The sequence below is a fragment of the Gekko japonicus genome, unplaced genomic scaffold (assembly GCF_001447785.1).
Source record: "Gekko japonicus isolate JY-2015 unplaced genomic scaffold, Gekko_japonicus_V1.1 scaffold20, whole genome shotgun sequence".
Taxonomy (NCBI): domain Eukaryota; kingdom Metazoa; phylum Chordata; class Lepidosauria; order Squamata; family Gekkonidae; genus Gekko; species Gekko japonicus.
In genome coordinates this window covers 310927-335096 of record NW_015169172.1, presented here as the reverse complement: position 1 = coordinate 335096, position 24170 = coordinate 310927, and the positions used below count along the sequence as shown (strand labels likewise).

Genomic DNA, 24170 nt, shown 5'->3' with positions numbered 1-24170 from the left:
GTCCACTTAGACATCCTGCTTCAAGCAGAAATTTACATTGGAGATCAAGGCTAATTCAGTATCAGATATTCCCCAAGGCCAAAATGACAGGCAAGATAAGCTTAAAATATGTAACTAGTAACAGAATCATGATCACTACAACTATTTTAAAAATTGACAAAAATGCATACAGTACGCAGATCCTAGAGCAGGGGTCCCCAACATGGTGCCCAGCAACACTTTTCCTGACACCTGCCAAGTGTTTTAAGGAAGTGAGTAGGGTCAGGTAGGTCTTTTGGCCCAGCAAAGCTTCTGATCAACTACTGGAGATTTGACTGGCTGTGCAGATTTTTTAAAAAATGTTGCTTTGGCAGCAGCTGCCACCACTGCTCAAGGATCTGTACCATGTCACTGAAGCTAAGCTGTGGCAACCCTATTTGTCTCCTGTGGCAGTCACCTTGTGGCAGCCATTTTGTGGCTGGACCCATCATGTCATGCCAAAATTCCAAATGTGCTCACAAGCTCAAAAAGGTTGGGGGTCCCTGTCCTAGAGCAACTCACTAACATGAGTCCTGCTCTCAAAACTTCCCCCAAATCTAAATTTCTGGACCTTGGGACTGCAAAAGTATAATTACATGCTGGAAAAAAAATAGTTCTATTTGACAGGGAGATTTTGAAAAGCACATTTTAAAAGCTATTTCTAGGGATTCTGACTCAACTGTTTCCTGGAATTCCTGTTTGCATTATGTACAGCACCTCCTGGCAAGTTCAATATATGAGACAAGTCTGTATTTCTGATTTCTGTGATCCCTTCTGATGTACAGAAATATGCTGTATGTATGTCTTCCCAGCCCAATTTTGAGAAAACACTCAGCATACTCCTGTATATCAGAATCAGATCCAAATCAATGACTTTATTGATGATATCAGCAAGAAAGGAGGAAGATGCCTAAAAGTCCCCTAAGGTTTTGGATTCCACAGCTCTCCCCAAGGTTACAATGGGAGGCATAGGGTTTTATACTCCATATGACACTTCAGAAATAAATCACAGTTATTGGTTCCATCAAACTTTATCATTAGCCAGTCACAACCCGGTGATTGGGCCTGGGGGCTGAACTTTCCCAGGCGAAGAGGTACTTCATTCTATCAAACAATAGGCCTTTCTCTGCTCTGGCCATGAGGTTTGTAATGTTGCAAAGATGGGTACACTGTGTATGTTCTTTTAGATTCACTTTGATTCACAGGCGATGGACCTACGCCGTTAGCTAGCTAAAGCAAGCAAGATTACCAAAAAACCCCAGTATAACTGCCTGTCAGCATTTTTTAGTTTTTCTTCCCAGCATGCATTTTAAGCAATAGCCATAAGTGAACCAAAGTCTAATATCTGGATACATGTTCATGATTGATTTCAGTTATTGTGGTTAGAATCATCAAAGGCACTTAACATATCTTATATCTATGTCTGTCAGAGGTGCTAAATGTGTTCACTAAGGTTAGCATATTAACTCAGGTCAGAGTGCAGAGTGCATAACAGTGTTTCATAAACTGTGCGTACAACACTTCCTACAAAGCAAAACATAAATGCATACTCTCAAAATGGATGCTTCTCATATACCTTTTGATATACTATGCAACTCAAGTTAAGCAGTAGTTCACTGAAGGTAAACTATTGGGGGGGGGGGATTAAAACACTTCCCTTACATAACTATCCAAGTCTACGGCATAAGTGTTTTGTCTCCAGAATACACAGGGCTAGGGTTAGAAATCCTACACTGATGCTACCCTCCAGAACAGACCCAACTGCCTTAGCATTGGCAGGATCTAAAATGTAAGAAAACCAACACAAATGTGCACTAGCTATTTCTATGATAGGGTGGGTTGTGACAGAATACTGAAAAAGCTAGTGGTACAGTCAGAAGGCAAAACACTTAAGTATACATTTAAGTTTCCCCAGAATCATACCAATTGGTAAGGGGAAAAGTTTTTTAAAAAGCATCACACAATAAAACACACAATAAAGGCCCTTCAAAGTGTCAGCTACTTGGCAAAGTTAAAGGTTCCTGTCTCTCCCCCCCCCCCCCCAAAAATGTAGACTTTTCCTTTTCTCCCCTCCCACGAGCTGCGGGACTCTAAAACTCCTGTTCAATGAACGGAGGGGAGGCAGTACCAGGAATTTCTTGTGTTTATGAAAGTGATGTCAGAGAAATGAGTATGTTTAAACTACTCTTTAATATACAAACCACCATGATTCTGAAAGGTTAAAAAGGGAATTAATCACTATGCAGTTCCCGGCAGCTGTGGAGCTGGTAGCAAGGACTGCTAAGAATTTAACGCACAGTCACACTCGTTTAGATTCAACTTTTTATTTGACTCTTATGCATCAAAGGTTCAGTCCTACTCACATTCCCCTTTTTCTGGTGCTGATAGGAGCCTTAAAGTCCTGAGTCTTTTAGTGATTCATGTGGTAAAAGGAGATGAATCTCTCCCCTCTGTTAGCCAAAGATTACAAAAACTCACTGAAAGGATGAGGGCAATAAACAGTTTCTCCCAGGTAAATGTATCAAAGGAAGGGGAGGCTGTATAAACCAATCAGGAGGGCTACTCTTTTTTTAATTTTTTTTTAATTTATTGAATGACAAAACATATACAGATATTGATTTAGAAATTTAATTTTTTTTTAAAAATGACTCTGACTATAGTGTCTCTCAGGTCATCTGGGATGCAATGAAGGCATTGGTCAGAGGGAAGTACATTGCAATTACTTCAATCTTCTGTGGAGACCTCCCCTCTAGTGCCCACTGTCTTTGCGAGGCTGCCGGTGAGCTGTAGAAAGGTTAGTGGATGCGGCCTACTGGCTAAGGAGCTTAGTGGATAATTAGCTTAGTGGATGCGGCCTACTGGCTAAGGAGGGCTACTCTTAACCAACTGACCTTAGGATTACTAGAACTACCTTTCCCAGAATCCTTATAAATTTAAAGCTACAGTACAACTTGCTAGGTTTACTATTCTAAACTCTGCAGGGGGCAGCACAATCACACTGATAGCTTGATCACTAACCAAGGCCTAATCCACAAGCTTGCTCTATGCATTGTTAAAGTTCCAAGATACTTTCTACTGGCAGTCTCCAACAACCAGCTGCAACCCAGACAGTTTCAGAAACGTCATGCTACAAGCTGTTATCAGTAAAAGAGAACATGCAGCATGGACACATACAAGTATTGCACATCTAAAAGGAATCTGTTGAAAGAAGAAGAACAGATTGGATTTATACCCCGCCCTTCACTCGGAGTCTCAAGACTGGCTTACAAACTCCTTTCCCTTCCTCTCCTCACAACAGACACCCTGTGAGGTAGGTGGGGCTGAGAGAGCTCTGATAAAAACTGCTCTTTCAAGAACAGCTCGGACAGAACTATGGCTTGCCCAAGGTCATCCAGCAGCTGCAAGTGGAGGACTGGGGAATCTAACCTGGGGAGTCTGCACACTTAACCACTACACCAAACTGGCTCTGTTTGTTCTGTTCTAACCTCCATCATACCTGATTAATACAACGTTTAATAAGCTTTAACTGTACCTCAAAATTTTGTTCCATTAAGTTTCCACCTTTACTCAAGCTTTCCATGATAGCCTTATTTCGAAGAATATCTTCCTCACTGAGATGCTCTCGCCTTTTCCTTGATTCCAATACAAGCCCATTAACCAGGTAGAAGTCTGCCAAGAAGTTTCCTACCCTTTCCTGCAAGAAAAACATTATTAATTTTAAAAAAACCCCACCCTAACCATCTTACCCACCCTGTCTATAGTCCTCCCTTCAATATTTTTCTTATTTTCTCATGCTCTTATTGGGGAAAGCATTTCCTACTATAACCTTTATCACCACCCTCTGTCCCTTCTTCCAAATCTACATGACTGGGCAACAGGCATGACAGGACTGAAAATAACTCTGTGTGCCCCAGAGTTCCAAACAGCTGACTTATTATCACTTTTAGGCAACACAGTAGCACAGGATGCATGCCTTTTTTAAAAAGCCAGCCTTGCTGTTTTGTCTTCTCTGAATCGGAAGAGCCATCCTGTTTGGGCACGTGTGAAAGTAATTGATTTGGTTGATAATGTTGCAGAATAAATATCACTGCTCATCAAAATGTCAACTTCTTCCTCTGTTTCCATCTCAGATTCCTAACAGAGAATGAATATTATTTAAAACAAGGAAGCAAAAACACCGAAGTATTTAACATAGATGCATTATCTTCTACCTTTCCAAATTCTCCTCCAAGTAATTAGGAACTTTTCAAAAAGCAATTAATTCCTTGGGGAGCAGATATCCACTGAAAATGCGTGCGCAACACTGACATAACTACATCAGTGCAGAGACTGGCCAGATTCCCAAGTAGTAGACTGCAGTGTACTTTGAGTTCAGATACTTTCTGAAGCTATGTTTACGCATACAGCAGGGTCTTGGAAGATATGCAGCAGTCAGTTCCTCATGCAGTTTCCCGGCCTTTCCTGCCTTCACATATACCTGGTACTGTTGCCAACTAAATTGGAATAGCATACTACCACACAGGTATGTAATTTCTACAGCACAACAGCTTAGGATGTGCAAAACCACTGCAGAACTGACAAATTAACTAGGTATCCTGTAAAGCAACAATATATGAACAGAGCATTAGATATGCTGGACAGTATGCAATGTTTACTGAGAAGACAGACACATTCCTTGGGTCTTCAGAATAAGTCCGCATAGGATTGCAGCTGTAGACTTTTACAGGATATTATAAAAATGCAAAATTTATTCAGGTGTACACATTTTAAAACTTAGACTCATTAAAAATGTACCATTCAGACATAAAAAAACTTCTCAACATTCATACATAGATGGGTTAGTGCTGTGCAACTGAACCAAACGCGTTTCGGCCCCTCAAAGGGCCTTCCTCAGTGGTCACAATTCCAATTACAAATTTGACATACATTCAAAATTTTTTTTACATAAGATGTACATATACAGGAGAAGGCCAGATGTTGTTTCCTTCTGTATTGTATGTTATTATTCTATAAGATGGGCCTCCAGTTTAGCCAAATAAAGTCCACCAATAATTCTGGTATCACAAACTTGTGTGAGTTGAATGTATGTCACTCCATCCTGTACAAATTCTGGTTAGGGTAAGTCCGCATAGGATTGCAGCTGTAGACTTTTACAGGATGCCAGTGGTGTATTATTGCAGGGTTTTTTAAGCCTAAATAGTAAGAGTAATTTTTCATATAAAGCAGTTTACTTCTGGTTTGTAACATTTTTTAAACATTTCAGTTATGCTATGGCTTACCTCATGATGTATTCGTTGGTAAACTTTTTGTTCATTGTCTAAAACTACAAAGGATTCAGAGGGTGCAGCATCACCATTGAAAATGAAGCTTAAATCCCCTCGTTGGCACTTCATGTCAGTAAAGTCTATGAGTGTTGTGTCGAGCCTAGAGAAACATCCCAACATTTGAGTAGACCCAGAAAATCAGACATATATTATATTGCTTAAATAAAAGTGTAATGAAAAAAGGTATTCCAGGAAGCCTTAGTTCAAATCAAGCCTTGCTTCTAGGAAGACTGACATGAAAGACAACAAGCAAATCAAAAAGGCTAAAACAAGGAAAGAAAGACGAAAATGCCAAACAGAAAAGTGGAGACGAGTACATAGAAAGTAGGTATGGGTTCAAACAAACATGTGCAAAAGCATAAAGCAAAGACTGATGGGGGAGAATCAATTGGGAAAGGATGGGAATGCTGAAAGGAAAGAAAGGCACATGAAGGGAATATGAGGTCATAAAAGCCTCTCTTTACGAAAGGACCTCATATATCCCTTTTCTAAAACTGAATACGCAGACCATTCTGTTCGTATATATACAGAGTTAATAAATTGTTTCAAATTTTACAAACTTTCCTGCTTAGAAGTGGCCATTTTATTTAAAAAAAAAATTATATGCCGCCTCTCCAGAGACCTGTCTAAGGCAGCTCAAAGTAAAAACATCACAATAAAATCATAAAAGTATAAAAGTTATTGATACTGAAAACAGCAACAAAACAAGCACAGAGTCTGTTAGGGACATAAACAATATTCAGCAACCCAGAAGAGTGTTAATAAAACAGATGTGTGGCCATAAATAGTACAGCTAAAAAAGATGGAACCTTTCAGTCCAAAGCCTGGGTAAAAGTTTGCTCTTGATTTACCCTATAATGTTGGTGGCCAACATAATGACAACAGGGTAGAGTATCCTCCCTAATCTATGCTACAACAATCCTCTACCACTGGATTGTCCTAAATCAAGGAACAAATGCTAAATTCTACAATGCAAAGTTCAGCACATGTTTATATTACACTTGATGAATGTCTTATTTAAAGATGTCCTCATAAATAAAAAGTCTCCTACAAACATGGTAGAAGAGATTAATAAATACTAGTACTAAAATAAGCACATTATAAAGTACAGCAATATTCAGTCTAATGTAGCGAGACTGAACTAGATAGTGTTTTTGTTTTCTTTCTTTCAATATTATGAGAATCTTTAAATTAAAGGTGAAGAAGAGATTGAAGGGAGGAATGCTCCCTTTGACACATATGCTTAAATAAGATCTTTGTTTAAAAAGAAATTGTAAAATCATCTTGATTTATTTGAAGTAAATAACTCCAAATAATCTAATGGGTCATTGTACCACATAATTAAATGCAGTTGCTCACTCTGAAACACCTGCACAATCCCTTCAAGATCAAAGCTACAAATAAGAAGACCATGTTGAAAATGGCCTTGAAGCATGCTTAGGCTTCACACCAAACACACTGTTATTCACATCGAACGTCCAGAGAGAGCCACTTTACAGAATGACATGACTAATTTATCCAATTTTCAATACTCAGAATTTTGAGAGTCCAGTTACGCAAAAGACACTTCAACAAATGACTGAATACAGTTAAGGGTCACTCCACACTTTTAACAGAAAATGAAAAATAAAAAGGAGATTTTAGTGGGGTTAAAATTGTGTTCTGAATCTACACAATCTTAGAAAGATAAAAACTTTTCTTACCTGATATTTATACCTTGTTTGTATATTTTGCATGCATCAGAAGGCAGAATTCGGGAAAGTAAAGGCACTATTTGGAAAAAAATTCTCATTAATATCATTCCATTCAAATGGTTATATTGTAGAGAATAATAAATTACTTTCCTTCTGTACATCAATGAGACTAGACTCAAAGACAGGCAATCTGATGGAAGTCCTACACCTTTAAAACATACCACTTATTTCACTTTTACACCACACCATTTATTTCTGCTTTAAAACACTGGTTGAAAGCAAACTGAGTTTTATTATTTATTTAGATTACTGATACTCTGCCTCTCAATGTAACTATGAGAAAATTTAAAAAGTCAATGAAACTTGAAATAATAAAATCACACACAAAAGCTGCAAAACTGATCACCAGTGAACAACATCTAAAAACGTTAATTGCACAAAGTTGATAACCAGAGTTAGCATTGAAAAAAGAAAGAAGGGAATCTAGACAATGTAGAGAAAGGAACATCTAAAACCCCAAAAAAACAGGAGAAGGTGAGTATGTAATCTTGAAAACTGCTATTAATCAAGTCATTGACATTAAGACAGAGTTCTTAGAAGATTCAGAAAGGAAATAAACAGTAAGTTTAACCATGAACTTACAGACTGCATTATGAATGTGAGAGTATACAAGAGATATTTACAAACATAATATTTTACACCAACAAATGTTTGTATTTTCTATATAAAGTTGACTCTAGCAAATACGTAATTAATACTTCTGAACAATTAGTTAATTTTAGAGAACTATCAGGCTCCTAATTTTAAAAATAAAAATCTTACCCCAACTTTGAAAATCCCAGTGAAGTTCAAGATAGAAGTCACCTAGCTGAAGAAAGATAGAATTGTTTGTTAAAGGATAGTAAACTGACATTTTTAGAACTGAGATACACAACTGGAAACAATGTCTAAAATCTAAGACCTGAATATGGTTAGCATTATTGATATAAATTATATGTTCCTCATTAAAGAAAACAGGGAGACCTACAGTCATACAAATTCCTATTGAACAAGAGAAACTGCTTCAGAATTCCTGATGAAAAAGTCCTCAACATTGTACTGCAGGATTCTACAGCTATCTAGGGCCCCCAGAAATACTTCTCTTATGAACTCAGAAAGTACCACATAGACCATTCAGAGATCACAACAAACTTTAAATAGAGGTTTGTCAGTGTTATGCAAAAACAGTTTGTTCATTATGTTTATGCACTCACCCTCAGTTCTCCTGCTTCTAGCATGTGGATCCCGATCGGACACTTCCTGTACAATCAAGCACCAATTTCCAGTGACATCAAACCACAAGTGCCTAGGCAAGCTGGTTTCCTCCCACAAACTGAGATTTTAAATCTTGTTTAAATCCCAGTTCAGAATCTCATCTTGGGCGGGGGAGAAAAACTTTAAGTTCATGAGCCACCTGCATTCTGATGTCATGGCAAATTAGAGTTTGATTTATTGGGAGGTGTGTTGTTGTTGTTATTGTTATTATTATTAATTTTATTGGTAATGGATAGGCAAAGGTCCTGCCCCTTTTGGTCAGTCACCAATCCCGTGTGTGTGCTGTGCACAGCAGCTAACAGCCAATCAGGACAAGTGTTCCCTCTAAACTGAGTTAGTATGAGCTAGCTCAGTTTTTTAGCCTCTGGCTCACAGATTTTTGTCTTAGCTCAGGAAGGAGGGCTTCAGAGCAAACTAATTATTGCAGTAGCCAATCGCTTGCTCACAACTTTAATGCCAGTAGCTCACAAAGTAGAATTTTTGCTCACTAAACTCCACACCTTGGGAGCACTGATCAGGGCCCATGGATGGCTGAAGAAGCCAGATGGGAGGGAGAGGGAGAGAGTAAAATTAGTTACAATGTCAGCTCAAATAAAATTGTGCTTCCAGAGGCGCAGGAAAAAGAAATCCTTTCTCAGGAGACTTGGGATGTCTCAGAGTCTGTCTTAAGTGTAAACAAGCTGAAACAGTGAATTGTTTGGAGGCAGGGTTTCCACTACAGAGGGTTAGGGTGAAAATCCTCTTCCAGGATTCTTTGGATGTCTCAGAGTCTATCTTTAATGGGAAAGCACAGTAGCATAGTGATAACTTCAGGAAAAGACTACAGCTGTCTCACGACACAGTTTCTTAGGCTAAAGCTCTGTAGTCTCTGGGAGGACCTCACATTTATACTGTGAGATTCATGAGGCTAAAGGAAAGCCAATATGGACTTTAAGAATAAAAGCTTGGCTGTTAACTGTTCTGTGCACCCAGGAACTGACAACTGAAACTGTATAATTTAATGAGCCCAGCAAAACCTGTGTTACCTGCAAACACTTTCAAGCCTCATAACAGAATATCCTTATTTTCCCTATTCCTAAAAACCCTGTTTCTCCATAAAGAAATAACTGCAATTAGAAGGCCACTTGGGTTCAGTCGAGAAAGGGTTGAGGTTGAGATCAAACTACAAAGCATGCAATGCTACCTCTGTTTAAATGGCATTTATTTTATTTATTTTTACCCCGCCCTCCCCGTGAGCGGGCTCAGGGTGGTTTACAAGAGGGCACAAGCCCATACATAAAAACAGGATAAAACAGTAAAAACATTAAACAACAACAAAACAATAAACGCAATAAACAAACGCAAATAACTCCATACAAACAAGATGGTCTCCGAAGACGGTATCAATCCTTTCATTGGGGTGATATTGTCCAGTCAATGGTCCAAGGCATGCAAGATTGTGGCAGATCTTCCGGGGACCTCCCCTAACCCCGTTGTTATCTCCACCATTGATAGTAGTGGTCGTGATAGTGGTGGCCCCTATATAAAAGCCTGGCGGAAAAGCTCCATCTTGAAGGCCCTGCGGAATTGCATAAGGTCCTGTAGGGCCCTTGTTAGCCAAATTGCTTTATCTACAGCAATTGGCAATTTAGATGGGTTCTTGCCAGTGTCTACCAAGGTCCAGTTCCCACCAAGGGTTACCAGTAAAAGGAGTCGAGGCTAGTGTTGTTCAAAATAACTGTCTTTTACTTAAGAATATAAATCACATACAAACAATATTGATGCTCTCACAACATTCAATCAAGTTCCTTAGAAATACAGTATTAAACTTTATGGCGGCGCGCTAGCAGTCGCACCTCCCGGACCTCCCGGGGGTGAGGCTGTGCTCTGGCTGAAAAAGGGTGTGTGCAGGTTCGCAACCCCCCCCCCCCAGGGTCCCGACGAAGGGACCCTGGCCATGGAACTTTCAAGAGGCTGCCTCTTCGAGGGCGGAATGCCTGAGAATTGAGGCACCTCTTCGTTCCGACGGTTCTCCATGCCAAGAGACCGAATGGGCTTAGCAACGCTGACCGAGCCGAGCAAAGGAGATCACGCGGCAGAAAAGAAATGAAAGCGAGGTTGAACGACCGATTATGAACGTGAGTCAGTTTCGTGGTGTTTAAAGAGGAAATGTAGCTCCCCACCCTACCCTACTGAACGGGGGGGGGGGAAGCAAGCGGGGGAGGGACACCTCCCATGTGCATGAATTTTTGAGCGATCGAGGGGGGGAGCGGAAGAAAACGTGATAGAAACTGTCTAGAAGTACTTACCCAAGCGAGGCCAAGCGGTCAAGTGCACATTCAGAGACTTTAACAAATTTTGTGAAAGTAAATAAACGAAAAAGATGGCGGGGAAGAGGGACAAAGAAAGACTTTTGAAAACAAAACCGGAGAGCCCAAAGCCAGAAACGACCAGTGAGATGGCAAAGGCTGTAGCTGATTACATGCGCCCTCTACTGGAACAGCTGAATAACTTCAAAGAACAGATGTCCGTGGTAACACAAAGTATTACTGCACAACAAACGCAAATAACTGACTTGATCCAGATAATGAAGCAAGATGCTGAGAAAGTTAAGGAAGTGGCCGCAACTATGCAGAAAGTAAAGAAGAAAGTGCAAAAGCTGGAAAAGAAACAAACTTCTTTGGAAGACCAAATGCTGCAAGTCCAAATGGATAAGGCTAACATGGTCCTGCGCTTCCAGGGTGTTCCAGAGAACAGAGGAGAGAATCTTAAAGAACTTATGAGTGAGCTACTAGCCCCAGTAACAGAAATGAAGGCGGAATCGCTGCTCAACGATATGGATGTGTCCTATAGGTCATATTCAGGATATATAAAGAAAAATAATCTGCCTGGGAAAATTGTAGTAAGATTTTCGAAGAGGCACATCAGGGATGCAATCCTGAAAGCGGTGGCTGCAACACCCCTGAAAGCAGGGGAGAATGCTATCAGAACGCTAAAGGATATTCCATTTGAAGTGAGACAACGCAAAAAGAAATATAAAGAACTTGTGCTCTTTCTCCAAACAAATTCAATTGGATACAAATGGCTATTTCCAGAAGGCGTAACGTTTAAGATCAAAGAGAAAAAGGAAAAGATTGACTCTGTTCTGAAAGCTCAAGAATTCTTAAAGGAACAGTTGGGAAGGTCAGAGGATGAAAAAAAAGAAGAGGACAGTAGGTCCAGTGGCGAGCTGAAAACTGGTTTTTCTGGTGAGGACTCTCTGTCTGAGCAGGGGGCAGCCGCCCCAAAAAGTCCCTACAAGTTGCGGAAGAGAAGGGAAAAGAAGAAGTAAAGGCTGACGGACTCTGAATTGTGCCTTTGAGAACTTGAGAACAGCACAGACATTCTGATGCAGTAATTCAGAGCAAGAGGTGTCAGTTACCAGACACTGTTAAATAAACAAAATATTGCAAGAGTGCTAATGTTTTAAGCATGCTTTTATTTTAAGTTAAAAAAAACCCTTTGTGTTTGTGTCCTTTATAAAGTTTATATCTCCGCTACCTGGCATTACATTTTATGACACACATGGCCTGGCCCAGGAAGGTCTCATTTATGTCAGATCCGGCCCTCATAACAAATGAGGGCTTCCAGCAGGAAGAGACCTATATTAATAGTTTGCCAGTTCATATTGGCCCATGCCATATTAACCCCTAGGCTGAACCACTATAACATTCTCATTAAGTGCAACTACCTGTTGAATATCTGCAAGTTAAAGACTCCATATTCTCAAATGATGATAGACAAGATATTTACAAACTTACCTCTTTCAGGGCTTTTAATAATCGAGGTCGCTTTTCTTCAACGCTTTCCCTAGACTGTTGTTTCAGTTTCCTTAGAAGTGCTGTAACTAAATAAATATACTATAAGCCAAGTAACAAAGTCCAATGAGCAGACAAAAAAACTAGAAATTATTGAAAAGGTTTGAGTGGCAGGTGCTAAAAGCCAGCCAGCACAAAGGTATTTCCAAACAGCACTTTTCCCTGTACTACTGATCAGAACATTGAACTGACTGTGAAAGTCCCTTTTGTTTGAGAACAAGGACATCCTGGCATGTTTGGGTACTCCTCTTCCCATCATCCTAGGAGGCAGAAACTAGATTGCTCTTTCCACTGCCGAGGGGAGGGGACTGCCCACTCTCTTCAGTTTGGAGGTTTCTACAGCTCCTAAAGAGAGTTACTCTGTGTGCCTTGAGCTTTCCTCCATCCTGACATTCATATCTGTCAAAGAGATTTAATAGCAGTTTCTTTCAACATTAACTGCAGCAACATCTGTTTTGCAATTGCAAAAAACCCAAAAATTACACAAAGATACAAATTTCAATTCAAGTAAACTCTGAATACTAACAAATGACATAACATTTTTGTTATTATTTTAAACGTACACTAAAAATTATATAAACGTTCTATCTAAAATGGTTGGGAAAGGACATCATTAAGTTCTACTTGTATTCTTCTACTTTGTCACGGCAGGACCAGGGGGCGTGCCACAAGCAAGCAAAAGTCCAGGAACAGTCCGAGGTCAAGCCGGGCAAACCAGGTAGCAAGGTTCAAGCAGGTTTAAATCACAGTCCAAAAGCAGGGTCAGACATACCAAAGTTTCAAGTCCATAAATCACAACAATACCAGAGGAGTCAGAGATGAACGCAGGGTCAACAAAGCCGAAGGTCAAAAGCCGAGGATCAAGCCGAGAAGAATTCCACAAGGTCTGGAGCAGAGATGCAAGGATTCAGGTCCTGAACAAACGACGTTGCCAGCACAAATGACTGCTGGCAACAGACTTGCATATATACAGTGCTAGCTAATCAACTCATTAGCTAGCCAGGAGTGAGGACAGGATCCTGTCAGTAATCAGGGCTAAGAGATCTTCTGGCACGCAGGCGTGCATTCTGCCTTCGCTCTCTCAGCTGTTGTCTTCTTACATTCCTGAGCCTGGTTACAGGTGGAGGCGAGGCTGATGATGAATTACTGGGCTGCAGCAGAGACTGATCCCTTGCAGGTGTTCCCTGGGAGGCTCTATCCTCCTCACCACTTAGATAGCTTTCAGCTACAGGATCCAGTCTTTGCCTTTCTGCTGCAGTACTGTCCTCAGGAGCCTGTTCAAGGGCATCAGCAAAGGCAGGCATGACATCAGCAGGGGCAGGCATGACATACTTCTCTATTCCAGTTGTCACAAGAACAGATCATGCTCTGGCAGCAGCAGGGCAAAAATCCACTGCTTGAATATATTTTAATCACAATTTCCCTGATTTTCCCTGACTTCAGACCAATTTCCCTGACTTTCCCTGACCAATTGTCATTTCCCTGACTTTCCAGAAAGTGGCAATCCCATGTTCTTTATTTTCTCTTGAAAATGTTCAGGAGCTAGGCGGATCACTCTCAAATCCAGAAAGTTTAGGTTGTGTTTAGATTCCGTTTTGGTCCATGTGCCCTGTATATGTCCCAATGGGCAATGTGCTCTGCAGCCCACCAGGCTTGCATTCATAATAATCTGTATGCACATCAGTGAAATCGTAGAGATGGGTCTTGATCGTCTTACCATGTGAGGTCCTTCTTCAAGGAATTGGATATGCTCAATCTGACATGTTGTTTGAGGGCAATGTGTCTTTGATAGTTCTTGAGAATGGTCCCTTGCCCATGGCACAGAATTGATCACTGCAATCATTGAACTCTGTAATTGGGCTAGCATCATGAGGTCCATTTTTTTAAAACCATCTGAATTCTTTTTACTGCCTTCACTATTTTCTGTGCCCTTTCCAAAGGAAAAAATAGTCTGTTCTGTTGAGAGTCTATGATTGCCCCAGGTGGAGTATTGATTGTGATGGAGACAACTGACTCCTCTGGATGTTGATCAGGAACCCATGATCTGCGAGGCACTGCATGGTGATCTCTAGATCTTTGAAGTTACAAAGGATCCAGCAATTTAAATGGCACAAGATACAAAAAGAAAGATATTGCTGTGTATGTTCATCAAATTCTCAAATTTCCAAGTTATATTTTGTTTTTCAGATACATTAAACAACTCAACAAGAACAAAGTCTTCAAGAGAGAAGAAGAAGAAGGACGGACCTTCCCGGGCTTTCTGTAGTCCGTTTCGAACAATATCTTTTTCAGACGTCCTATAGAACAATAAATGCAAGGGGTAACAACTCCATGGAAACAATTCCTCAATTTGCTAATTTAACAATAAAGATAAATAATTATACATAATTATACTTATCTTTATGTATAATTATTTATCTTTATTGTTAAATTAGCAAATTGAGGAATTGTTTCCATGGAGTTGTTACCCCTTGCATTTATTGTTCTATAGGACGTCTGAAAAAGATATTGTTCGAAACGGACTACAGAAAGCCCGGGAAGGTCCGTCCTTCTTCTTCTTCTCTCTTGAAGACTTTGTTCTTGTTGAGTTGTTTAATGTATCTGAAAAACAAAATATAACTTGGAAATTTGAGAATTTGATGAACATACACAGCAATATCTTTCTTTTTGGATCTCTAGATCCTTGACAGCTTTTGAGCAGGAGGGTGACCTAATTAGAAGGTCATCCAGGTATAGATGCACATGGATCCCCTGAGTCCTCAGTTGAGCTACTAATGGAACAAGGAGCTTCATAAACATTCTGGTAGCAGCTACCAGACCAAAAGGTTTGGCCTTGTATTGGAAATGGAGCTTTTCAAAGGTGAACCTAAGGAAGCGACAGAGTGCTGGAAAAATCGATACATGGAAATATGCCTCTGTCAAGTCTATTGATGTCATAAACTCTCCCTTCTGCAGAGACCCTGCTAGTTCTCAATGTTTCCATCTTGAAGTGTTGGTACCTCACGAATTTGTTCAAGAATTTTAGATCCAAGACCGCTCTGCAATCTCCATTTTTCTTTAGAACTGTGAAAAAAATTGAGTACGTTCCTGAGAATCTTTGTGACAATGGTACTGGCTCTATTGCATCCATGTCTAAAAAGTGATTTATTGCATTGAGAATATGATGTTTTAGTGGGCAGTTTGAGACTGGGGAGTTCAGGAAGCAATTGGGTAGAGGAGCATAAAACTCTATGCAGCAGCCATTTGAGATTGTTTCTCTCACCCACCTGTTGGAGGTAGATCTCAGCCAAGTTGCCTGAAATTGCCCCCCCCCCCACCAGACCTGTCCTGGTATCAGGACTGTTGAATTTGTTGTTTTTCATTGTTGTTGATTCCAGCTGACAGTCCAGCAGATCTGGAACAGCGACTGGAGCCATAGAATTGGTGGTTTTTTAAATTAATGCTTTATTAAAAATTCAACATTGACTTGTTCCAAGTATTTCTTCTGAAGTCTCCTCGGAACCTAGGTCGAGTTCTGTTGGATTGAAAGGACCGAGTTCCATGGCCCTTGAAGTGTTTGTCATCTTGTTTGTAGGTGAAAGACATAGCCTTTTTCTTGTCCTTTGTTTCTATGAGGATGCCATTTAGGTTGTTCCCAAAGAGCTTTCCTCCAAGGAATGGCCATGTGGCCCCATTTGATTTAGAGAGCATATCCACTGCCCAGGATTTCAGCCAGAGGTGCCTATGCCCCACCACACTGTACACCATAGCCCTTGCTGAGAATTTCATGGAGGCTAGGCTGGCATCAGCTATGAAGGCAGCTGCTATCTCCAGCTTATAAAAGTAGGTTCAGACCTTCTTGTTCAAGTCAGGGAACTCTCTTAGCAACTTTCAGAGCCACATAATAGAGGCCCTGGCCATAAGTAAATGTGCAGCCCCTGTTCTGATAGACAGAGCCATGACTTCATAAGATTTGCGTAAAACTGCCTCAACCCTCCTGTCAGTGGCATCCTTCAGTTTGCCTTCCCATTCTTTAGGAAGTGCTATGCCTGATGCCAAGCTGGCTACTGGGGCATCATGAACTGGAATTTGTAAGAGGTTAGATACTTTAGGAAACACGGGATTTTAGCTTGCCCCACATGGGAATGCTGATTTGCTGGTGCAGCCCACTCCTCCTTAATTTCCTGCTTAAAAAACCTGGGAAATGGAAAGTAGGGAGAAAGCGGAAGGATTTTAAGGGCTCTGTAGAGTAGGGGAGGTAATTCCTCCTGTGTAAACAGTCTTTTAGACTGCTGGCTTTGTTGAGCAGGCTCATCCTCTGATAATTCCTCATCCTCTCTATCAGATCTGTTATCAGACAGCTCAGAATCTGTGAATGAATACTCTGCCTCTCATCTGCAGGAGGGAAAGATAGAAAGTCTGTCTGAAGCAGAGGGACACCGCTTATGTGCTGCCTTGGTCAGCTGGTATCCAGTGTTCTTGCAGCCTGAGTAGCATGCCTTTGAGGTTGGGAATAAGGGGGGAGGCGGACAGCTGGTTTACTAGTCTCCCTTTGCGTCTTTCTGGAGATCTATTTGGGCTTAGAAGAAGAAGAAGAAGAGGAGATTGGATTTATACCCCGCCCTTCACTTGGAGTCTCAGAGCGGCTTACAAACTCCTTTCCCTTCCCCTCCCCACAACAGACACCCTGTGAGGTGGGTGGGGCTGGGAGAGCTCTGAGACAAACTGCTCTTTTTCTGGAGAAACTGGAGGGCCCCCCCCCCTTTTTTTTCTCCATTTGAGTGTTAACAAATTCCCACAGCTAAGACTGGAAGGAGGGGGAAACAATAATAATCTCTGGTCTGTTTGCTGCTTGATGACCTTCTGCAGGAGTCAGGGTTGCAACTTTATGTTCACTCACCCCTCCAGGCATTTCTTCTCTGGAGGGGTGAGTGAACGGAAAGTTCTACAGAGTTAGGCCTTCCTCGCTGCCCTCTACAGGGAGCTGGTGTTCATGCCAATTTGCTCTTTGCCTCCCTCGCTGGTTTGCAATGCTGGAGCTCTAGCACTGCCTGGGATTGTTGCAGGCGCTTATGCAGGGTCCTCCTATAATGCACACCTGGTAGGATCACTCCCAGCACTGTATCTGAAACGTCAGTGGCTGAGTCAATTGAAGGCATAACAATCTGCTAAAAATCTCCTAAGGGGGGGGAAGAGGAAAGGGGAGACAGACTGATCATATGAACAGTTCTTTTTTTTCCTTTTCTTTTCCTTTCTTTTCTGCAGTAAAGCCTGGGTGGAGGGGAAGACAAATGGATGACAACTTTTTTTTTCCAATCCCTAGGGGGAGGTTTTTATTGGTTTTTTTGCAAACTACAACAGAAAATATAGGGAAGGGAACTACAACTAGGGGAAACAGAAGAAAAACCCACAACTAACTAAAAACCCAAGAGTAGGAGATCAATATCTCATCTTATCATAATGCTATTTTTTAAAAAAAAACAGTAATACAATGAATTTAGTTGGTAATGCTAGATTATTATTATTTAACCATCCCTTTAACTGTTTATAGAGATCCCCAGAGCATCCCCAAGTTATTTCAACATTTTTTTCAGGCACACATCAGAGTCCTTCAGCCCTTATTTGTTCTTATCTTTTCTAATCCTCAGTTTATATAGGCCTTTGGGGGCAGCTCCCCCCCTTTTCTGAAGGGGAGTCATCGTCCGAAGTCCCCGAGCCCAACTTGCCATCAGATTTGCTTTCTTCTTCCTCCCCTTTGCCCTTCTCTGGTTCCCCAAGCTGTGTTCTGTGTTCGCAGAAATTCCCATGCTGTGAAAACAGAGTCAATCTTTTCTTTTTTATCGAGGAGCTTGAAAACGACGCCTTCTGGGATTACCCATCTGTAACTGATGGCATTTGTTTGTAAGAAAAGGATTAATTCTTTATAGTTCTTTCTCCTCTGTCTTATACCGAATGGAATGTCTTTTAAAATCCTGATATTATTGTCCCCAATTTTCAAGGGTGTTCCCGAAGTTGCTTTCAAAATAGCATCTCTCACATTTCTCTTCAAGAATCTGACCACTATTTCCCCAGGCAGATTATTTTTCTTAATGTATGATGAATAAGATCTGTAGACCACATCCATCTCGCTGCAAAGATACTCCGCTGTTAAATCTGTCATTGGGGCTATTGCTTCACTCAGCCGTTGCTTCAGATTCTCTCCTCTAAATTCCAGGACCCCTTGGAACCGAAGGACCAAATTTGCTTTATCCATTTGTAGCTGTAAGAGTTTTGTCTCTTCTGTAGCTTGCTTCATTTCCAGCTTTTGCATCTTTTTCTTAACTTTTTTAGTAGTGACGTCCACTTCCTTCCCCTTCTCTCCCATTTGCTCTGTTGTTTTTAAGGCTTGGGTCAGTTGCTGCTGCTTCGCTGCGAGACTCTGCCCAATTACTGACAGTTGTTGTTTAATGCCAGTGATCTCGTCCAGCAGGGGGCACAGGGAGTCAGCTAAGAGTTCTGAGAGCTCAGTGACCTAATCCGTTCGAGGACTAGCCCCTAGTTTCGATTTCAACAGCTTCTCTTTCTCCGATTTCTTCCCCGCCATCTTTTTGGATTTGTTTACTTTCAAAGAAGTTGCTAAAGTCTCTGATCTTCGCCCAAAAGCTTTTCTGCGCTCTGGAAACAGTTTCAATCACTTATTTTTCCGCTCCCCCTCTTTCCGTCCGTGTTTCGTCTATGCGTTTGGGAGGGATCCCTTCCCCGCTCGCTTTCCCGTCGCTCTTTAGCGGGGGGGGGAGTTTCTTTTTATATCTTCATGCTCGCTTCAACCCGACTCACAGTTTGTTGTTGGCCATTCGGGCTCGCTCGTCATCATTTATTTCGCCGGTCAGCAGCACTCGTACCATGCGGTCACTCAGTGACAGGACCTTCAGGGCGGAGGGGCGCCCCAATTCTCCGGCTTTCGGCCATCTAAGAGGTTGCCCCTCAAAAGCCCCCTGGCTGGGAGCCTTTTACCAAGGCTCCGGGAGGTTGCGACCCGTCGGACCCCCTCCCACATGCTGGTGTGCAGTTTACATCCCCAGGATGTCCGGGAGATGCGTCTGCCTGCGTGTTGCCATAAACCGGAAGTGACAAGTAACTTTAAGGAGTAAGGTTAGGCACACAAAAGGGAAAAGATCTTGCAATCTAGCTGCTCTGTGAGAATTGGTGTTCCAGGGAGCTCAGTGCAGGAGGCAGGAAAAGAACTGAAGAGGAGGGGCACTCCCCTCCCCATTGGGAGTAGAAACAGCAATCTAGTTCCTGCCTCCTAGGATGATGGGAAAAGGAGTACCCAAAATGTGCCAGGATGTCCTCCTCATCTCAAAATGAAAACATGGGCCACAACTTTGCGGGGAATAAATAAAGCCTTCACGGGGGCCCACTGAACGGTCTGGCAGCACCAGATGCTGCAACATCACTAAAACTAAGCAAATGTGGACCTGATCAGTTATACAAATGAGAGACCACAGTAGGGGCCCTAAGTAAGAGCAGAATAAACATAGCAAATATTTAAAGCATTCATGTTCTCTCCTCAGAAGTAGAATATTTGCAACCGTGGCATTTTCCCATCTAAAAGCTCTTGCATTCAGCTTCTCAAACTGCTCTCTGCAGGAATTTTACAGCTTATGGCTCTCTAAGGGAAGCTTCCATTAAGACATCTCTGAAATTCATATTCATCTGTGCGCCCCCCAATGGACTATGGCCATAGTTGGGGGTTTTTTTTAATAACTGCTCACATTTAAACAACAGAGTTCATCAGAAGCTTTCAAAAAGCAGCACACATATTCACCTGCCACCCAACAAAGGCTACATTTCACTCATTCCATCCTGAACTGACTGCAGCTCCCTTGCATTCTATAAACCAAACTGGTGTGTGTGTGATGGGAATAATACAGGATTTCTTGCACATTTGCACAGGCTTTTGGTCCAAGGGCAGGGAGGATTTCTAATGTGCTTCCATGCTTATAATGAACAGCTAGAATGACCATTTCTTACTCATTTGTCTGTCTCCATAGCTGATGGCTTCTGCAAGAGGACTCCATCCCTGAGCATTTTTCACTTTCACAGGAGCATTGTGAGCCAGAAGCAAGTGGGCACATTCTGTAATAATGTAAGAGGTAGTAGTTAGTGTATTAAAATTATCTGCTCCACTGCAAAAAGCCACTTACAGTTTGAAACACATGATACTGAAATCATCTTTCCTATTTATGATAGTTGAGAGTCATGTTAATTGAGGCAATCAAAGACAGTTTGTAGCTGTAACCTTTTAGGATATGCTCTAGTCTGCGGTGGCTCAAGTGGTTAAGACGCTGAACTGCAGGTTGTGGAAGGTCGGTAGTTCAGCAGTTCGAGCCCCAAGTGTGCCGCATGACGGAGTGAGCTCCCGTCTCTAGTTCCAGCTCCTGCCAACCTAGCAGTTCGAAAGCAAGAAATTGCAAGTAGATAAATAGGTACCACTTCGGTGAGAAGGTAACAGCGTTCCGTGCGCCTTGGTGTTTAGTCATGCTGGCCACATGACTACAGAAATGTCTTCGGACAGCGCTGGCTCTTCGGCTTTGAAACCCTAGAGTCGGATTCGACTGGCTTTCAAGCAAGGGAACCTTTACCTTTACCTAGTTTAAAATCTACCACCAATCAATTTTTTCAACAGCACAACTGGTCAGATACACTGCACAGCTTCACTAATAGTAGAGCTTTCTGCTAGTGCAAGAACACACATTCCAATCCAGCATTTCCAGGGCTACTGCCAATTTTAGAGAAATAAAAACATGAAGAAAAATCCTTAATAATCCAATCCACAAGTTTTAAAAGAACCAAATAAATCCTGACAAATTAAGATGCCCTCAACTAATTTTACTAATGATACTTTCTTAAATCAGTACTACTGCAATTGTTCTTAGAATTTCATTTGAAAATCAGAACTCACCAAATTAACTTTACATGAGATATGCCTCTAATTGTTTAGGAAGATGGAATGGCATGCACAGGAGATGAGCAACTCTACTTTATCAAACCAAAACCAGTTTGGGGAGAACTAAGACTATACAGGAGGGTAGTTTTAATCCAAGTGCCCATATAGTTTCTTGTGTGTGTGTGTTATTTAAGATAGATTTAGGTGGGTAGCCGTGTTGGTCTGAAGCAGCAGAACAAAATTTCAGTCCAGTGGCACCATTAAGACCAACAAAATTTTATTCATGGTATAATCTTCCGTGTGCAAACAGACTTCTTTAAAATATTTATATCCTGCCTTATGTCCTTAGATACAAAATGGCTAGCTAACATCACAAAAAGAAGTTGCAAGTTACACAGACGTAAAACTCAATTTACAAAATAAAAACAATGCACAAATAAAAACACAGATTACTCTTATTAGATTCCCTCTCCTACCCTGCCCCTTCAACTCTGGATAACTAGATTAAATGGTGGTATTCAACAGTTTTATATAACAAAGCTATTATAGTGCTATAATATTGCACTCAGGATGTTTATTTTAACTAACTAGTCTCTTATGGCTTTAGAATATCCTGAACATTTCTTTGCTTGTTTCCCCAAGACTGTGCTGTTCAGGTTAACTAAATTTGCATAAAGTGCACCACTTTAAGTGAGCTCACAACTTGACCTAGTAAAACTGAAATGATTTGATCTGAGCTGCTTTGGACTCATTCAAGCCCTTAGGACTAAATCAAGCATAACTGATAGTACTATAGTACAGCTGGGTATTATGCAACAGCTTCAAGTTTAACCCAGTAAATGCAGCATGTTATTTATATTATTTATAAAATTCATATCCTGCCTTCCTGCCCTTACAAGGGCCATCAAGGCAGCTAAAAATTGAAAACATACAGGCTATGGCAAATAAAATGCAAGTCTTCACTGTGGAAGATGAGAAGTGCTTGCCCGCTCCAGAACCGCTGATTTCAGGAGGGGTGTCGAAAGACCTGAGTCAGATTGAGGTGACGACAGAGGAGGTCCTAAAACTGATTGACAACTTAAAAACTGATAAATCACCAGGCCCAGATGGCATACATCCAAGAGTTCTGAAAGAACTCAAATGTGAACTTGTGGATCTCCTGACAAAAATATGTAATCTTTCCTTAAAATCTGCCTCCATTCCTGAGGACTGGAAGGTAGCTAATGTCACTCCCATCTTTAAAAAGGGTTCCAGAGGAGATCCGGGAAATTACAGGCCAGTCAGTCTGACGTCGATACCGGATAAATTGGTGGAAACCATTATTAAGGAGAGAATTAGTAGGCACATAGATGAACAAAACCTATTGAGGCAGACTCAGCACGATTTCTGTAAGGAAAGATCTTGTCTTACTAACCTGTTAGTGTTCTTTGAGGGGGTGAACAAACATGCGGACAAGGGGGATCCAATAGATATTGTTTAGCTTGACATCCAGAAAGCTTTTGATAAAGTTCCTCATCAAAGGCTCCTAAGTAAGCTCAATAGTCACGGGATAAAAGGACAAGTCTCTTTGTGAACCAGTGAGGATTGTGAGGCACTCCAAGGGGATCTGTCAAGGATGGGCGAGTGGGCGTCAACATGGCAAATGGGGTTCAATGTGGCCAAGTGCAAGGTGATGCACATTGGAGCCAAAAATCCTAAATATAAATACACATTGATGGGGTCTGAACTGGCAGGGACTGATCAAGAGAGAGATCTTGGAGTTGTAGTAGATAACTCACTGAAAATGTCGGGACAGTGTGTGACTGCAATAAAGAAGGCCAATGCTATGCTGGGGATTATTAGGAAGGGTATTGAAAGCAGATCAATACCATAATGTCCCTATATAATTCAATGGTGCCGACCTCATTTGGAGTACTGTGTGCAGTTCTGGTCACTACACCTTAAAAAGGATATTATAGCTTTGGAAAAAGTGCAGAAAAGGGCAACTCGAATGATAAAAGGGTTGGAACACTTTCCCTATGAGGAAAGGTTAAAGCGCTTAGGGCTCTTTAGCTTGGAGAAACGACAACTGAGGGGTGACATGATCGAGGTTTATAAGATTATGCATGGGAAAGAGCAGGTAGAGAAAGAGGAACTTTTCTCCCTTTCTCACAATAGAAGAACTCGTGGGCACTCCATGAAACTGCAGAGCGGTCGGGTTAGAACAGATAAAAGGAAGTACTTCTTCACCCAAAGAGTGATTAACACATGGAATTCACTGCCACAGGAAGTGGTAGTGGCTACAAGCATGGATGGCTTCAAAAGGGAATTAGATAAGCATATGGAGCAGAGGTCCATCAGTGGCTATTAACCAGAAGGGATAGATAGGGGCTCTGGGGCAAGTGATGCTCTGTCTTCTTGGTGCTTGGGGAGGGGGGGCAACAGTGGGAGGGCTTCTAATGCCCTGGCCCCACTGGTGGACCTCCTGATGGCACTAGTATTTCTGGCCACTGTGAGACACAGAGTGTTGGACTGGATGGGCCTTTGGCCTGATCCAGCATTTGCGTCTCTTATGTTCTTATGTAAAAAGATACAATACCAAGTACCTCTCCAGGGATACCTAGGTCTGTAAATGCTAATCTGGTGCAGTTTAACCTTCAAAATGGCACATCGACGGACATAAGATCAACTAAATTCAAGTGTTCAATTACCTAGGTGTTGCGTTTCAAGCACATGGTTCATGGGCTGCTCAATCTGCTCAAGTAACAGAATCTGTCCAAAAGTCAGCTTTAGCAACACTAAGGCTGTGATCACACTGGCAGCCTGGCACAATATGGGGCCACCTCTAATTGAACTGGGTAAAACCTCCACATTATTGTGGCACCGCAGCCACAGAGTGAACTGCAAAAAAAATCCAAACACCATGTGTGTGCGTAGTGCGCACGCACACGTATGCGCACATAGGCAAGTCTTTTAAAAAACCGCTTCCGTAGCAGAACGGATCTGCAGGTTCACACAGCCAAATCCATTCTGCGCGTGCTCCCCCATGTTCAGACATCCGGCCATGCACAATGAATGCATGGGGAAACAAAAACAC

At 41.6% G+C, this 24170-nt stretch overlaps 1 protein-coding gene across 1 annotated transcript in view; it reads right to left on the bottom strand.

Moving 5' to 3' along the window:
• The window catches only part of ANKRD13C (ankyrin repeat domain 13C), a 58490-nt gene that overhangs the window by 20428 nt on the left and 13892 nt on the right, over positions 1 to 24170 (bottom strand). The window contains exons 2-6 of the mRNA XM_015415794.1: positions 7859 to 7904; positions 7046 to 7112; positions 5298 to 5442; positions 4015 to 4152; positions 3551 to 3712 (exon numbers count right to left, since the gene is read on the bottom strand). Of these exons, the coding sequence (XP_015271280.1) occupies positions 3551 to 3712; positions 4015 to 4152; positions 5298 to 5442; positions 7046 to 7112; positions 7859 to 7904 (558 nt within the window). The remainder of the gene's footprint in view (positions 1 to 3550; positions 3713 to 4014; positions 4153 to 5297; positions 5443 to 7045; positions 7113 to 7858; positions 7905 to 24170) is intronic.